General features: G+C 37.5%; 1 protein-coding gene across 1 annotated transcript in view; it reads right to left on the bottom strand.

The window, feature by feature from the left end:
* Positions 1-3,174: 3,174 nt before the first annotated feature.
* ofcc1 (orofacial cleft 1 candidate 1) overlaps positions 3,175-19,563 on the bottom strand; it is a 106,828-nt gene continuing 90,439 nt past the window's right edge. Inside the window, exons 18-22 of the mRNA XM_077735747.1 lie at positions 13,737-13,875; positions 13,514-13,547; positions 10,159-10,249; positions 4,199-4,243; positions 3,175-3,249 (exon numbers count right to left, since the gene is read on the bottom strand). Coding sequence (XP_077591873.1) covers positions 3,175-3,249; positions 4,199-4,243; positions 10,159-10,249; positions 13,514-13,547; positions 13,737-13,875 — 384 coding nt within the window. The remainder of the gene's footprint in view (positions 3,250-4,198; positions 4,244-10,158; positions 10,250-13,513; positions 13,548-13,736; positions 13,876-19,563) is intronic.

Below are 19,563 nucleotides of genomic sequence, written 5' to 3'. Positions count from 1 at the left end.
GGGGAAGCATTTAAGTGTTCCAAAAAGGGCACTTGAGCTTTGACCAAAAGCTTGAAAGGCACAACTCTTGACACCAGTGCCAAAAATATGCATCAGGCAGAAAGGCAATGCATTCTTATGACATGCTTTCTTTTACCCTGAAAATATTTCCAACACAAAATCCTTGTCTTTTTCACCCTTTCCACATGCCCTGGTAATCCCGTAATGTTTATTGGCCAGGTTAAAAAAAAAAATAATAATAAAAACACCACAACTGAATGACATTTGACTGTGAGGACTTTAAAGCCAAACAGACTTGGGTAGTGTAAATTTCTTACATAAGTTAATTATTTGAGAAAAGCAGCTGAAATGATATTAATATTTTATTAAAGGTCTGCCTGGCGCAATGAACTCGAATATCCTAACATTTCACTTTAGCACTCCCTCCATGCTAGTACAGTATGACCTGATGAACAATGATGAATCTCATTTGTACTAACAGCTGCCTTTTCATGTCATAAAAAATGCTGCTTTTGTGTAACACTTCTCTTATCACCACATTTGGAAAGAGGATTGTTAGTATTTGGCCCACCCATCAAAAAGAAAAAGAAAAAAAGAAGGAATCCTGACACCAGGGGATCAAATTATTTAGAAAATGTGTCTGAATAATATCATCAACTAAGAATCCCAATAGGCTTTTAAAATGTGGTGATCCGTGTTATATTTACATGTCTAATTGATATACCGTATTGGCCCGAATATAAGATGATGATTTTTGCATTGAATTAAGACTGAAAAAAGGGCTGCAGCAACCCCCGCAGCCCTAAAGAGGATGGTGGTATGGAAGATGAATGAATGGATAGTCACTATGAATAAGTGGTCACATAAAAGAGTGGTCAGGTACGAAAAGTGACTCAAGTCAATAGCAGCCTATAGAGCTTTGCTGCAAGTACAAGATAAGAAATTAGTCTCAATTAGGTCCTCCTAGGTGCCGAACTTCAGTTGAGGCACTTACTACAATTTTGTTGCTTTATCAAATAAAACTGGTAAATTTACATTTCAAAAACCAGAAGCCATTCATTTAAAAATGTGATTGCACTTCAATTTAAATATTTGAATGTCCATATATTAAGACGTGCTAGGCAGCCCTTTACTTTATTTGAATGAGGCAATATAACATAAGCGTCTTGTTGGCACAAGTAAATTAGCTCATTGGCCTCAAAGCTCTGGGGTCCTGGGTTAAAATCCAGGTCACGTCCACCTGTGTGGAGTTTACATGGTCTCCTGCATGGGTTTCATCCGTGTACTCTGGTCTTCTCCCACATTCCAAAAGCATGCATGGTAGGCTGATTGGCCACTCTATATTGCCCATAGGTTTGAGTGTGGGGGTCTATGGTTGTCCGTCTCCTTCTGCCCTGCGATCGGCTGGCTACCGATTCAGGGTTTCCCCCGCCTCTGGCCTGAAGCGAGCTGGGATAGGCTCCAGCACCCCGCACGACCCTAATGAGGATAAAGCTGTTTATAATGGTGTTGTCTTAAATTCGGGCTAATACAGTTGGTAAAAACCCCCCTTTATTGTGTACCAGACAATTGGATTCAAATCATGGGGACTCAGACTCCAGTCGCAAATTTGACTACTGGCAACTCCTCGACTTGGACGTAGGAAAAAAAAAAAAGAAAAAGAGACTCGAATTTGACTCTTTTGTACCGATAGGGTCCGAGACCCAATTTGGAAGCCAAAGACTGGAAACTCGTGCAAACCTAACTTGAGAGGCAATAAACCTGAGACTCAATAAGCTTACTCGATAAATGTGAAGTAGACAATCTGAGGTGTATTTCTACAGGTACTCTGGTAGAGTTATTAAGGTATTTTATTCATAGATATTAGGTATTACATTTCATTATGATTAGATCATTTATGGGTAGTAGACTTCCATCAGCTTATGGCAGGTGTGACACTGGTGTGTGCCCATAGCAAGCACTTCTGATGTTGCTCACTTTGGTCGTCATTGTGCTAAGGGAGGTTGTCCGTATGCCCAAATATATGAAAAAATTGAGGAAACATTGCTCATTGCTCGACTCAACTTAACCTGTGACTTTGCTCGACTAGCTTGCATAATGAAAGACTTGGGACTAGCTGAGTATCGCACCACATAACTTGCAACTTGCTTCTGACTCATATCGAAGGAACTCTTGCCAATGTCTGTTTATACCTTCACTATATCAAAGTGCAAGAATGACTTTGACTGAGACAGATAAATTATCAACGGTGGAATGATTTTATCTACTAGCTAAATAATAATGCCATATCAGTTTTCCGACAGTGATCAAATGAATTCCAAATATTCCTCTATCTGCTCTCATGGCTACTGCACTTTATGGTGAAAAATGTATTGGGAAGGGATAAAAGCTACTGCACAAGTATTAATTTATTTCTTCACAAAATGTATGTAGCTATGTGAGTAATGATGCATTCAGGTCATACATTGCACCTGACCTGGACTCTCTGCGGCCCCCATCCATCTCTCACACAGATAGTCCCCTGGTAAGCAGAGGCCTGCCACGGTAATGGAAAGGGGGTGATGCTGGGAGCTTAAAGCCTGGAGAAACTTAGAATAATCCCTCAGGCCAATGCAGCCACAGGATGAAATAGTGAGACTATTACTGTGGAGTTGTAAAGCCCCACACGCTCCATGCACTATCATAATAGAATATTGATTATATCAGACGCCAGGCCTGTCCCCACAATAGGAGGGGTAAGCATTAAAGGTCATTGTGTGAAAGAGCTGAGTGGAGTTAGAAAGAAGAGGCAAATTATAGGAAAGACTATTTTGTGCATCTCAAACAAAAGTTGCAAGTTGACCTCTTACAACGATGCTTTATTGTTCAATTGAATTATGTTTTTTGTTCAGCATCTGTTTTGCACATCCATAAGTAATGTGAAGCAATTTGAACAATTAATTGTTGATCAAGGCAGTTGGGAAATGTGCCAAAGAAAAAGAATGACAAAAAGACAACCACCATGTGAACAGAAGCACAAGCAGGAGAAGCTATGCTTGATTGGAGCGATTTAATGTTTTCTTACCCCCCAATCCCCCACCCACCAAAAAATGCTCACAACTCCTGGGAGGGCAGTTAAGAAAATGACTTTTTAATTATCCAAGAAGTTGTAGTGCCTTGTTTCTCCTGATGGCCTTAGATTGAAGACTTGGAGCTATTTTCTGGGTTTGGGGGCTTCACTAGAGGAGGCTTTTGATGGCAACAGTTGGGCTGATGGCATAAAGAAAAAAACACGTATAAACCTACATATAATAGCCATATAGAAAACAAAAAAGAATGGAATAAGGAAAAACAACCAAAAAATACAATACTAGAAGGTTAAAGTACACCTAAACTGAAGAACACATTTCTACTGAATAATCCACTATTTAATCAACAATTTCATAATAATTTTTATTTTAGAATTGTATATTAGTCTGTATACTGTGTACTGTATTTGGACAATGTTTTAGGGGGAAAAAAACCCAGCAAAGGAAACATAGGAGTTTGTTTATGCCAGTTGAGGCATCATCATGCTAAACATTGCCATACAATCCATTAGAAAATGTATTCATCTTTGTTGTGACGTTCTGGCCTTCACGAACTTTATGATTAATTTTGGTTTGTGTCGCCCTTTGGAGAATATATTCATGAAATTTCAATGTCAGATGAAGCAAGTCATCTTTTAAGCAGAGTTTGACTCTGACACACTATCCCTCATTTCAATTACCGCCATGACTTTATTTAGTCAAATAAACACTCATTTGTCTTTCGAGATTTCTATTTTTATTTTGTTGTTACCTTGTGTTTGTTTTCCTTATTTTGTTTTCCTCTGGTCGTTCACACACACACAGAACTGGTAATTGAACAGCAATGACTGTCGAGTACCCCAGTAAATGGCCATTTACTTATTCACAGATGGTTTAAGATTTAAAATTTGAATAAAAAATATGTGAGTTATCGTCAGTGGGGATCACGGACAAAGGGAGGATGACTTTCCTAAAGGCTACCTGTCTGTGATTTGTCATCTCATTAAATGGTATTTTTGGGGAAATTGTGTAGCACAATACTATATTATCCATCACTGCTCAATCCACCTAGAAGGGAAATGGTACTATGAGTAATGTTTTCTCATTGTTTCTTTTTTACTGCCAAAATAGGAGCTATACATTGTCCTTACCTGTTTCGGGTGTCCATATCGAGGAATCTCGGTAATCTTTGTCAACTGTGGGTCCGTGGAGACGTTTAAGACTCTTTTATAAAAAATAAATTTCAGTTGGCTGAAGCCCTCTTCCCATTATTTACTGCTGGAATATATCATAGCCAACATTGGGCAGTAGGCGGTGGACACTCTGAATTGGTTGCCAGCCAATCGGGACAACGTTGCGATGAACAACCATTCACAGTCACACACGTAACAAAGGACAATATAGTGTGTTTACTCAGCCTACCCTGCATGTTTTTGAATGTGGAGTACCTAGCCAAAACCCATGCAGGGCGGAGGACAACAAGCAAATTCAACACAGGAAACCAAACTTTATTTAATTTATCAAAATTGTACAATTTTTGTGAAAATTCATGAATTTCATGACATTCAACTCAATACCAAATACCAAAAGTGAACTTTCATCTCTGAACCTCTATGCCAATCATGTTAAAACCTCGCTGATGGTTGAACAACATTGTGATCACAGCATTGCCTAGAAATTAGTAACTTGTGGATGTCTCATTGTTACCATTTTTAGTGTTTGGCCTGTATTGTCTCATCCCATCTAATCTCATTTTCTGATCCAATTTATTCTCAGAGGTGGGGCATGCTGCAGCCTATCCCAGCTGACTCCGGGAAAAGGCGGGGTACACCCTGAATCGGTGGCCAGCCGATCGCAGGGTATGAGGAGACGGACAACCATTCACTCCCTCACTCATACCTAGGGAAAATTTAGAGTTTCCAATCAGCCTACCATGCATGTCTTTGGAATGTGGGAGGAAACCGGAGTACCCGGAAAAAAAAACACACAGGCCATGGGAGAGCATACTAACTCCACACAGATAGACCGGCCTGGATTCAAACCCAGGTCCCCCACTGTGAGGCCGTCGCGCTAACTACTCACCCACGGGGCCGCCCTTGTCCTGTATTGTCCTATTAATTTTATCTTTAACCAGTACAAGGGACTGAAAATGGACATTATCCTTTTGCTATTATCTTACATATTTACATGTATATGTTCATTAATTCATCTTCAGTACCGCACATCTTCGTAAGAGTTGCAGGGGTTGCTGGACCCTATCCCGGTGCTGGTTGACTTCGGGCTGAAGGCAGACTACACCCTAGACAGGTCGCCAGTCACTCATTGAGCACACAGAGAGACAGACGACAACTCACTCAAAATCACATTGCATTTGAGTGGAAATCAAACTCAGACTGCCCACACCAAAGTCAAGCTGAAGAACCACTTCTTTATCGGGTGGTAATATTTATTGTGCCATTATTAAATGAATATCAAATCTTACTTGCACATCTTGGAGTGTGTAAATCTGACAAAGGTTGACCATTCAGAAATGTTTCAAATTCATTTCAATCTCTCTTTGAAAATAAACAAAAAAAAACCTAAAAGACAGCTATCAATGTACACAGTACATACTTGCTGTCAGCAGGGATAGGCCATGCTCGCCTGTTACCAAGTGGGTACACAAAACCAAGAAAATCCTAACATAAATCCAAGAAAAATGCACAGTTGCAAATAGACTCCTTAGCAAATACCAGAAAAAATGTTAGGTTAGTGATTTGTTAGAAAAGAAAATAATCGTAAGAGTTTAGGCCCAATGCGAAGAAAGACTCAATGGGAAAGGAGAATAAAATGTTCTCCAATTGTGTCATATTTCTCCCAAGGCTTGATGAGCCAACTGAGTGCTCCGCTGTTACTTTGCCACACTATCATTGCTGCCACATTGTGAGTGATGACTCTCCTACAGGAACTAACAGCTGTATGTGCAAATCATGCATATAAATCAATTACATGGGCCCTACGTACTTTAAATGCGCCCATTAATTAAGCAGTGTCAGAGCCAATGAACCGTGAAGTTCGTTACATTTTTAGCATTGAAGCTCAGGATTATTTGAACAGTGTCTTCAATGATTGGGCTGATTGCTCAATGTCAAGTAAATGACAGGGGAAATGTTAGTAATGCATGTCGTGATGTTGTGAAAGGAAATGTTGGTCTGCCTTAGAATAAGGACAAATAATAAGAATAAGGATAAAAAATAATAGATACACATTGTTGTTCGATAACTCTGGAAGCTAGGTTTATTTCTGCTCAAGTCTGCTTGGAAATTAAAAAAAAACGATTCCCATCATAAATAAAAGAGAGCCATGGTGTTCTTTATGCAATTTCTAGTCAATTTTGTTGTTTTACATGGCACTACAGTAATACATTGACATAAGAGTCTCCCAACATATATAAGATACAAGAAAAATTCAGAGCAAATCTTTGCCTTAAGATATGAGAGACACTTGAGATACGAGCATACCATTTGGTTCCCGATGTTGGCCGAGTATGCGAGAGGCTGCATATGAAAAAAGCATTGTTCTGTCTTTCTTGCTGGAGCTCCCTCGTGTGAACATATCTACAAGCACAAAAAGCCATGCGAATGTACATGGACTTTAAAACAAAGGAAGCATATATATATATATATATATATATATATATATATATATATATATATATATATATATATATATATATATATATATATATATATATATATATATATATATATATATATATATATATATATATATATATATATATATATATATATATATATATATATATATATATATATATATATATATATATATATATATATATATATATATATATATATATATATATATATATATATATATATATATATATATACATATAAAAAATATTTTGACATGAAAATTCACAGGAACATTCACTATTGTTCTGCTTATAAACAGCATCAAGTTAATTCTATGGAAAGTCCCTTGTTGGTTCTATCTTCACCCTTACAGCTACAACAAAGTATCCTTGAGCAGGACACTCAGCTCCCCTAGTGCTCCTGGTGGTGTGTATTCAGTAGATTAATGAGGAGACAGTGACAGAGGAAGTGAACGTACTTCTCTGGAGATGCAAGCATATTGTGCCGTGTTGATAAAGATATAAGACTTCCGGGTCTCATTTTTAGAAAAAATAAATGAGAGGAGGATATGCATGAAATAGCCGCCTAGTGGTACAAATAAATAAAAACAAATTCCCGTGAGGTGAAGAGGTCCAACGTGAACCGGCTGGATGAAATGAACCAGCTTTATAATAGATTTACGCCGTAGATAAGCCCTGTGAAGCTGGACGTAAACACATGGCATGGAGACACTCGGATCCAAAAAATAGAGGTTTCTTCATGGCTAATTGACGGTTACACAACACGATGTAGCGAAGTGGAAGATTTATTTCTCAGTTCATCCTTGAATAAGAATGTCCGGGAAGGCATCATCTTCCAACAAAACTTTATCTTCAGTTATGTCAGGGAACTCTTCATACGTACTGTGGCGATGTCTGTTTCCGGCCAGGGCAGGTGGCGGCGCAGATTCACTCAAGGCAGCTTACTCGCACCACCGGATCACCGGCCGAATAATCATCATTTTTTTGCGGAAAAATTATTCTTCTTCGGCGCTGAAGAAGAAGCGGGGCCCTGACCTCTGTCATTTTCCATCTCCAGTCATTTGGTTGCAATTTAAGCATGAATTGTGACATTATTATGAACTTATTTATACTTCTAAAATCTGTGATTTAGTGAAGCCTTGCTCGCAGGCAATCGACCAGTAGTGTCTTAGAGATTGACCGGTCGATCGCAATCGACATAAGGAACTCCTATTCTCTCCACCATCAGGTGTATTTTTTTACATCTGTTCATAAATAATGGTGGAGTTGCAATTTTAGTTGGTGTTCTTAAAAACAAAGTGAGTGAGCCCACTCCTAAACAGATCAAAAAGATAAAACATCAAGTGGTGCAAGTTGATGTTTAATAATAAATACTTTAATCACAACTGTAATTTTGTTCAGCGCACATTTGGATGTGTGCCATGTTCCTTGTTTGCCACACTTTGGTTCAAGTTTCCTGAGTTGACAGGAGATGATGAGTGGTGGTGGTGGTGATAGGTCTGAAGGGGTTCTGGGAAAAGAGGCTAGGCCCAGCTGCCTGGCATTCAGCAATGACCTCTGCCTAATGAAAGATGGCTTCTGCATTTCCCACTCATTACAAGGTTCCACACTGTGACTGCATTTGCATATTCATATTTTCTTTTCATTCCATCTCCTCTCCATTTTTTCACTACAAATGATTTCTCCTGTGAGGAGGACATCTGCCCACCTGACTCTACGCAAATAAATAAATATGTGTGCAGGCAGGCAGAGGAACTATCCAGATGCCACAAAATTATGGCACGACATTGACATGCTTGAGGAGACTTTCTTTTTTTATTTGCTACCTTGCTCCCTCCCTTCCAGTTTAAGCACCAGGATATCATTTGATGGGTCATTTCAGAAGAATACAGCTTGGACAAAAAAGCCTAAGCAGGGGTCCTGAGTGGATTTCTGATTTGCATACAGTATTTGCGTTTTTGACAAAAGACTGCCCTAACACGTGTTGTCAGGTCGAACATAGTTTTGGTGTGTTTAACCGATACCTTTATACAGTAGTAACTCTACTCATGAAATTAGTTTGTTCCAGAAGTTATTTCATAACTTGGGAGTTTTCTTAAGTTGAAACAAATTTTACATTGAATTATCATAATTGGTTCCACAATCTTTAATACTACCCTCGAAACCATTCTAAAAATATAATTTTTTTAGTTTTCTTATTCATTTGTCTACTTATTTATTGATTATTGATTATTTATTTGTATGTATATTGTTATTTGTGCACCATGTGGTGAAAGCTTTAAATATCATTATACTTGTATAATGACCATAAAAATCATTAATTTCAAATTGAATTAAAATCAATAATAAATGTATGAATGTAATATAGCCACACCAGTAATATACCCATGACTTCAAATTATGTTAGATGAAAAAAAGTCATGAAAAGACTCACACACAGCACTCAGGAACTCACCGCAAGTGACTCTTGGCAGGGCACTTCACGATGTCTTTTAAGCCCTGGAACATTATTGCACTTGTACTTTATTTTATGTTTTGTCAATTGGACAGGATTATATATCTTGGAATAATAATTTATATATCAAAACCTTTTCTAACCTGCACATTTTTGTACAATTGTGCTAAACTCCCATCTCCCCTCTCAAGCTATTATAATTCTACACACGTGGTGAAAAGTATTTCACCTGTATATAGGAAAAACATTTAAAAATAGTGGTATGTGGGGGTTTACTGTACATTTATGTTAAAACTGCCCTCGTTTGTCTCAGCCTATTTACAGGATCGTGTTACCAACCACCTGAACAACATTGCCTTGTTAACCAACGTCTGTTATTAAACTCGCTGTATTTGCTCATTTCTTGTTGCATCCTTTTTTCAATTCCACCTTTTAATCAACCACTATGTCAGTGAGCCATATGTGGCTCTTTTGATGGGTGTATACGGATTTCCGCGAACCTGTGTGGTAAAATATGGGAACTGCTGGTCCCAGACGCACAAATGGGCGCCAAAACTATCTCTAACGCCTTTGTAAATCATATTTTTTCTTCATTAGACTCTTCTGCATGCACACTCTCATTGATACTCATTGATTAGCAACAGTGAAATAATGTTCTCAAAATAATTCAGACTTTTTTTTCTTTCGAAGAGGTGAAATGAATAATAAATGCTCACATTTTCATGTATTTTTACTTTTAAATTCTGAGTATGGCTCTCAAGGAATCGTGTTTGAAAATATGAATTGTTTATGGCTGTCTTCGTCAAAAATGTTTCCAACCCCTGCACTGTTTTTGTTTGTACAGTGGTACCTCTGCTTATGAACTTTTTTAAATGGTTATATAAGTGGTTTCATAACTTGGATTTTTCGTAAATAGAAGCATATTTTACATTGATTTAGCATAATTTGTTCCACGATATTTAATACTAATCCCGAAAACTCCTCACAGGTGGACAGACCTGGATTTGAACCCAGGACCCCAGAACCATCGTCGTCGCCGACGCCATCGTTGGTGTCGTCGTCGTCGTTGCCGTCATGAAATAGTGTAACCTAAACTCAGAAAAACAACTATGTGACAGATAAGGGTTGAAAACACACGAATCAGCTGTTGTCCTTGGAAACAGGGCTTTTAGTTTGACAGTCGAGCTCAAACGCTGCCTGTAACCACCACCGTGACCTGCGTTTGCATGGTTTACGCCGTTTAACAAAATAACTCCAGCCGTTTGTTGGTTGGGCTGGCGTCGTGCGCCCCAGGTGAAACTGGAGGCCGCTAACAGTGCCTGGGTTGGCTCTACCTAGCGTCTGTACATGTCAGTGGTGGGCCATGAATTTAAAACTGACGCCTTCAATTCTATATCTGAATCAATCCAACCCTCAAAAATGATGTAATGGCTAAAAACCTTTACTACAGGTGCTGCTGAAACATTTAAAAAAAACATCAATAATAACTTCATACAATTTAAATATTATTTAGGAATATAGCCATGTTTTACCCCCTGAAAATATTTTGTATCTTTACACAAAACCCATCCTCCTTTCTTTAGCCTGTGAGAAGGTGTCGCCAACTACAAATCTGATTGGTTAAAGCAACAGTTTTATCAACATTTGTTTCATGCAGCAGAACTGTTTGTGAAGGCCTCAAGGCAGACTATGACCCTGACAACAAATAATGGCTGAAATGTGATTGGTTAGATGAAAACACATCTGGAAGCAGTGCAACCAGGGGAAAAGCAATGAAAGGAAGCTGATAGACAATTTGCAAATATTTAATAAGTAAGTTCATGGAAAAAAACATACAAACACACCAAATGGGAGGCTAGTGGATTGTTGGAAGATATTTAATGGGAAAGAAACTCTATGAGATATATATATATATATATATATATATATATATATATATATATATATATATATATATATATATATATATATATATATATATATATATATATATATATATATATATATATATATATATATATATATATATATATATATATATATATATATATATATATATATATATATATATATATATATATATATATATATATATATAACCAAACACAGACTAAATAACGACTACAACATTGGATGGCATGACTAACATTTAAATCCTGAATCATTTTCCGGGAATTATATTCCAGGAAAAGTCATGAATTGAGGACTCTAACATTGAATAGATGAAAGCCGCACTTCTGTGTATGAATGTTCTAGATCCTCGGAGGTTGCAAATTGAGACAAGGAGCAATTTTAAGGCCGAAGGCTTTCAGGCTCATACAAACCTATTCAAAATAGCCTTGATGTGCAATGGCTCCTCAAAAAGATAAATCATTATTAATATAACTGTCAGGTTATTATACCTTGATTTTAGTTAAGCACAATAGATTTGCCATCTATAAAATCTTTTAAAGAATGGCCCTCATGACATTTGCCCCTGAAACCTATCATCCCAGGGCACCGCAGCTGGCACACTTGCTAATAAGCCTACAACCTTTAATTAAACAATGTGTAAGTAGGGAGCCATTATGCCCTGATTTGTGAGCCACTTCATTATAGTAGGCACTGGCTACCAGACACATATTCAATACAAATCAAGCTGGCTGGAATATTATCCTGCGTAATGGGAAGTCAATATTGATATTTTATCACTGAAATTGAATGACTGCCACTGTGTTACATTCATTTCGCTTAAACAATTTCTTGTAGGCTAACTGTTTCTGTCTTAAGCATATTATCAACATGTTACCTCTAACTACAGTGGATTTATCATTCCAATCCACATTAATACAAAGTTCCAACAGTTGTTTCCCAAAAATTATGTATTCAAAATATTATAAATAAGTATATTCTAAATATTATAATTTTATATTATATATATTCTCATTGGGTTTGAAAATGCTTGAGGTCGATCACATTAAGGCCATTTTAATGGCGCTTGTTATGCTAGTGTTCAGGTTAGCACTGGTTACTGGTTTTGATCGAACAAGTACTGGCCCAAGGGGCTGAATATATGTGCTCATCCGCCCCCAACTGCTGGGCCAGATAAGTGTCAGTGAATCACAAACTACGTCCAGAGGTAGAGGCCGGCGTTATCAAGCTATATGAGTGATTACAGTGGAGGTCTAGTCTACCAGGTGAACATGGCTACCCGACTCAAATTCTACTTGCATCCGCTATCTGATGCTGAGGTGTGACTGGATGACACAATGATTATCAGGATGATAACAAGCTGCATGAGTGGCATATATTGTTGGGTTAATAAAATTGAGATATAGGGTCATATTATTTTGTCCCCACACATCCACCATGCATTCAATTAATTCATATTATATACCGCTTATCCTCACAAGTCTTGCAGAGGGTGCTGGAGCCTATACCAGCCAACTACCGTACCTGATAGAGGACATACATTGGTGGCCAGCCAACAATCACAAGGAGCACAAGGAGTGGAAAACCACAACCATTCACGCTATGATGCTATATTTATATATATATATATATATACATATATATATATATATATATATATATATATATATATATATATATATATATATATATATATATATATATATATATATATATATATATATATATATATATATATATATATATATATATATATATATATATATATATATATATATATATATATATATATATATATATATATATATATATATATATATATATATATATATATATATTTATATTCCATATATAATTATTATTTATAAGTAGGTTTTAAAACTATTGGACAGAAAGCCAAAAACCCAACACCACTTTCAGATATTAAAGAAACACAAACGCCTCAACTGAAACTACAAAAACATCTAACACATCAACAAAGGCTGGCTCGAGAGGTTACTGTGTAGTTCCTTTCAAAAAGAGCACTTTCAGCCAAAGCACCTTCTCTGTCCGCGCCACACATACCTGGAACTTAATACCAATTCAACCCAATCATCCCAAAGGCTGGCCATTAGACAAACAAAATTGCGATGACTATGCTGTCTAAAATTGTACTACGTGTATGTGTCTAGTGTGTGTTATTGTTTATCTTGTACCTACACAAGGGACTAAAGATGTAAATCAGCCGGCATCTATAACCTTATATATTTACATATTTATGTTCATTAACATGAATTTAAATATGTTCATTAATATGTGGTGCCCCTTATCAAATAAATCAATCAAAAAAATACAATACAAATGTCCAAAAGAACATTCACTAAGGAGACATGACACCAGTTTTGTACGCAAACTTCTTTGCATCTTGCTTCATTCTCATTGGTTCCTTAACAAGAGTCGTACCTGCTTCCTTCTACTGGTTCAACACGTGGGCACCCTAAGGGAATAGAGCTGCTATTAATACTCTGCAAATGTTGTTAAAAAAACAGTGGGAATTAAATGTTTGCACAGGAAGAGGGTTGCATATTTGACATGAGTCAGTGGTGTCTCCTCCATTGTATACTTGTGATTAGATTCTGTCATTTTGGGGAATAACATGCAAGCAAAATTCTGTCACTGCACTCACGTCCCAAAATCTTGTTTCTTTTCCGTGGCTTGTGGGTGACGATAGCGCCTTCCTGTTCCATCCTCTGCGGCCCTAATTGATGGTCCGCAAAGGGTCCCATCTTGGTAGGGTTCTCTTCTCCCTCCAGGTCCCTGATCATCTTGGAGAAACAAAAAAAAATGTCATTAAACCAACCTTTCATATGCAATAAATTAATGCATGAACTGACCGACTTCTTTGACCGAAGATGCTTCAGCAAAGCTTAGACTAAAGGCAGCGGACAGAGAAGCCAAAAATAATATACTACACGTTGTGTTGTTTTTCTCCTGCCGGGCATTGAACAGTTTGACTTGTACAGTAAAGTTTGCTTTTGTTCTTGTAAATATGCTTTTATACAGACTTGCTGTCAGTACAAACCATTTTGTAGTAAATGTAGACTGGTTTGGCTTACTTGATGTTTGTGAAATATAAACTGATAAGATAAATGTTCCCCAAATTGAAATGTCATCCATTGTATACAACATGACAGCAACATATTAAGCCGTCATTCTGCATGCCATCTGGACCAAATTTGAAAGTGCTGCCTTAACAGGAAGGGAACATTAAACGTTTGCACCAGCGAGTGCTATGGTCTGCCTAGCAATTTGCTGTATTTTTTTATTTTTGGACAATAAAGCCAGCACTTTACTAATTTCTAGCAAGAGAGGGAGATCATAGCAGCCATTAAATTGGCAATAATAGTTTCAGAGGGAAGGTGGAGAGTTAAATGTCATTTGTGAGGACAGTTGCACCTGAAGCACTTCGAGAAATCATTTAAACTGAGGCGGGAGAAGATTAAAACCTCCTTTTTGAGAGAACTCATTAAATTTGGCCTCTGTTGTCCATTTTCTGTTTCTTGAATACATAGGCCAGAATACTCCGATATTCTTCCTTCAGCCCCTTTTCCACATTAGTGGCTTTTTGATGCATTTACCACTCTCGCATAGAACAGGTTTCTATTGGTGGATCTTTGCCTCCATGCAAATTATTTCTTGCCATGGTGCCCAAACTGCCCAGCGTAACTTTCAACATGCAAAGCACAAACTGCCTAGTGTTCTCTACATGCAATGCTTTCTCCCCACACGCATACATGCAGGTCTTTGCCCACAGAAAAATAAATAAAAGGTGTAAGATATTTCAAGGTAAAATCTCAACATCTGATGGCGCCGTTCAAGCGGAAGCCTGTGGCAGTAGCTCTGCACCAAGGGTGTCAGACTCTTATGTTTTTCATGTTTTACAGCTCTTCTATCTTTTTTTAAATGACATTTTAATATTTCCTAAAGCATTCTTTTTTACTTTACTTTGTACTTTATACTTTTTACTTTAATGTTTTTACAACTTTCCTTGTTCTGTTAGCCTGGCATTTTTCGGCCACTTCTTTTTTGTTCGGGGGACCAGCCAGCCATGCCTACGCTGTCACACACATGGAACTATCTGTCACAATACGCAGCAGAAGGAGCAACACCTCGGTACCGCCGGAGGTCTGGAGCTGGACAAAAGTGCTGGGAGAAGAGGCAACGCTTCTGACCAACCATTCCATCGTGGGATGGGATGGAAGAGTTGTAGGCCCCTAACAGCGACGGAGTCGAGATTTTCTGCCCTGCTGCTGTTTTCTTCAGCTTCAGACTACTGAGTAACTGTGCAAATAAGCTTGCAAGAGCGTATTCTCCACCTTGGTCACAGTCTGCAGCAGTTCCCCATCTCGTGGAAGACTTCCTGTGTGTGGTTCCAGTTTTTGCCCAATTTACAAGGTCGTTTTTGAGTCCGATTCAGCTACCGCAACCAAATTGGCGCTGTTTAAGCAGCAGCCGGCGGCCACGGTAGCTTTGTCCACTCTTGTTCGTTTTGTGTTTTGCGGCTTTTATGTTTTAATGATTTGATGATTCCATTTACTTTGATTTGCTTTGTACTTTGTGCTTTTTGCTTTGCTGTTCTGTGGGGTTCCAGTTTTTGTCCAACTCTACAATGTCTTTTTGAGTCCGATTCAGTTACCGCAACCAAATGGCGCTGTTTAAGCGGCAGCCGGCGGCCACGGTAGCTTTGTCCACTCTTGTTCGTTTTGTGTTTTGCGGCTTTTATGTTTTAATGATTTGATGATTTTAATGATTGATGCTGTTTATTCTGTCTAATCACCCTCTTGCTACCTGCCACAATGTAATTTCCCGAATACGGGATGAATAAAGTTATCCAATCCAATCCAATCCAAGGCAAAGAGTGGATCTGCGTTTTGTGGCATGTTTTAAAAACAAAAAGCGAGAGTCTGAGAGAAGTTGGTATTTAATTACCGTATTTTCACACCTAGATGGTGCACTTTAAAAGTGTAATTTTTTCTCTAAAATGTGGACGTTGAAAATAGTCTCCCCGACCATTCCAAGCATTACGGTAAATACATTCAAAACATCCCAGGGGAGTGGCAAGGCATTTGACTTCTGTGTGCTCACAGCGCTTTTAACCTTGAAAAACACTCTCAATACTCAAAGAAACAGCACTTTAGACCTATACAGAGGAAATGCCCGGCGTGAATCAAAACAGAATTTGGCTGGTAATACTTAGAAAATGGACTGAAGCCATGGATCAAACACAATTTAACAGCGAGAAGGGACAGCTTTGCGAATGGCTTGGGATTGATGAATGTCAGATGGCCGCAAACATTGAGGTCCCATACAAAGAAAAGCAGGGAGCGTCGCACGAGTTATGTGCCAATTTGGAATGGTTTGTCGACGCCTGGGCGAAAGTGCCAATGAACACTATAGTTTGAGCTTGTGTCAAAGCTGGAATCACCATTACGGAACCCCATGACAAACACGCCGACCCTGACAATGCTATGGAACCCAGCATTGTTGGCCAACTCTTTATATTGGATAAAAAAGATGAGGACTTTGACAGATTTTAAGATGTTTGAACACTTTGACCTATATTTTCGTGAATATATATATTACATCAATAAAAAAAACATCAAAGTCATTTTTTTTCTGTTGCCCTTTTTAAAACATTTGCTAGCATACATGCTATGTGCTATGCTATATGTAATGCTAGCACAACCATAGTAGCGAATCCTTTAAAACAAAGTGCCCTATGTATTGACAAAGGTCTGAAAATACAACTGAGACTGCGCCCTTTAGACGGGGCATTTTATAGGTGTGAAAATACAGTACTATGCTGTTATTGTATAAAAATATGTAATTGAATATAGGTATAAAATGGTATACTATATAACAGTTACACAATATATATTGTTTCATGCCCATATAAACACAATAGTTCAAATAATGTTGAATTTCAAATTCAAAATATTTAAACCTCTTAAATGTATCCAAACCATATTCAATATGTAAAAGCATTGCAAAGCCATTATGTAGGTAGGTAAGTAAGTGGGTAGGGTACCTACTTACCCACCTAATTACCTAGGTAAGATCGTGCAGTCGGTAGGAAAACTGAGAACCCCAAATTTTAAAAAAGTGCTTATTTTTTGTATTATTAATCTAAAACTTGTATTTGCCTAATGTTGTAAACTTTGGAATTGTCCTGTTAAACAGATATGGCTGCGAAGGGGGCATTAATCTTCCAAAGTAACATACAGCATACCCAAGGACATTCTCCTCCTTCTTGTAGTCCCACATGTTAAAAAAACACACCCCTGCATGCTCTCTCTCTCTCTCTCACACACACACACACACACACACACACACACACACACACACACACACACACACACACACACACACACACACACACACACACATACACACACACACGCACACACACACACACACACACACACACACAAACACACAAACGCATGGCAAGCAGAGCACACACACTTCCTTTATCAATCAGATTCACATTTCTAAGGGCTCATGATGACCTCATTCCAAATGAAGCATGGGTCCTTTAGCACCAAGGCAACAATGAAACAGATTATTATTTTTTTTAAAGAGGCAGGGGTGTGTGTGTGTGTGTGGGGGGGGGGGGGGGGGGGGGGGTTGATGTTTGCTGTCAATTTTTGTGGCTACAAAGTGTTTTTCAAATGGTTAACCTCTTCAGATTTTCTATATTTTAAATTAGGTGAAAAGTGGTACGGGAAAGACCGAAAAGGATCACCAGTTGAGTGGTAAGCTTATTCACGACGTGTTGTCAGTTATGAATAAGACCTACCGTATTTTCACGACTATAAGGCACATTTAAAAGTCTTAAAAATTCTCCAAAATAGACTGTGCGTCGTATATATGGACCAATATTAAAATTGTTATCACCATAAAATAAAATAAATTAGTAGATAGGGTACACCATCTTCTACAGGTATCGCAGCCTGCGACTTCATTTTCCCCCGTGCGCCAGTCATGCTGGGATATGTAGTTAGTTTGTCAATACACCCAGAATGACGGCGAGCACACTAATTTGGTGCTTTCCGTCATTCGTGCTTGAGTGACGAAATAATTCCATCGACTAGATTGCCGTCAACAGATATATATATATATATATATATATATATATATATATATATATATATATATATATATACATAAAAAGGAGAAAAATAAATAAAAAAAACATATTAAAAAAAAAAAAAATATATATATATATATATATATATATATATATATATATATATATATATATATATATATATATATATTATATATATATATATATTATATATATATATATATATATATATATATATATATATATATATATATATATATATATATATATATATATATATATATATATATATATTTTTTTTTTTTTTTTTTTTTTTTTAATAAAAAAATTTTTTAATTTATTTTTCTCCTTTTTTTTCCTCAAGGTTTTGACCCTGGGCCTTGACCTTCCTGTGTGGGGTTTGTATTTTCCCTTTTTTTTTGCGTGGGCTTCATTCAGGGTACTCTGAGTTCCCAGCACTTCCAAAAAACATATATTTTAGATGAATTCAACACTCTAAATTGTGCCTATCTTCGAATGTGCATGTGAAAGCTTGTTTGTGCCCTTGTTTGGCGGGCAGCCAGTTTAGGCATACAATACTTAAGAGGGATATAAGATCATTCATCCCTATGGCTCTAAAGAGGATAAGTGGTACTGATAATGAATGTAAGTATTTACGAATAATTAAGCTCTTGCTGGAGAACCAATCACCCAACCATTACATATCCGAGCTGCTTATCCTCGGGAGGGTCGCAGGGGTGCTGGAGCCTATCCCCGCCAATTACAGGCAATAGGTGGCGTACACTCTGATTGTGCTCTCAGATTTTAAGGGTAAAGCACTAGGTGTAATTCTAGCTAGTGGTTTTGAATTGAAATGCCTGTAAACTTAGATCTAGTCTTTTTTTAAATGATTTCATACTGAAGCATTATGCAGAATGCAACAACAATAATACTTTACAAAACACCAAAATTTGGATAACGTGGATAAAAAAACATACGCTCTTCAAACGTGTTCCAGCACATTCCCCAGAAAAAGGAGAAAAAGTGCTGCTGAAATGGCAAGTGAAAAGTGTCTTTTTCTGCTCATTGCTGAAGATACTGCTCATCAGCATTTTTGGGGGTAGGGGTTGGGACTTATTTTATTTATTTATTTATCGTTTTTTTTTGGCACCATGAATAATATTGCAGGGAGAGGTAATTGTCAAGCTGGCGGAACCTTAGTTGCGCATCTTTAATGGAAGTTTTACAGAAACAGAGCCAGTTTTTACATATGCTACTGCCTCCCATATGGAGCGAGGAGACAAAAACGAGAGCACAGTTGTCCGTCGACACTTAAGCACTAGCCCGCGAGGAAAAGAACGACACAGGAGGACATAAACCTACT

Source organism: Stigmatopora nigra, chromosome 16, assembly GCF_051989575.1.
Source record: "Stigmatopora nigra isolate UIUO_SnigA chromosome 16, RoL_Snig_1.1, whole genome shotgun sequence".
Classification (NCBI taxonomy): Eukaryota; Metazoa; Chordata; class Actinopteri; order Syngnathiformes; family Syngnathidae; genus Stigmatopora; species Stigmatopora nigra.
This window is presented reverse-complemented; position numbering and strand designations above follow the sequence as displayed.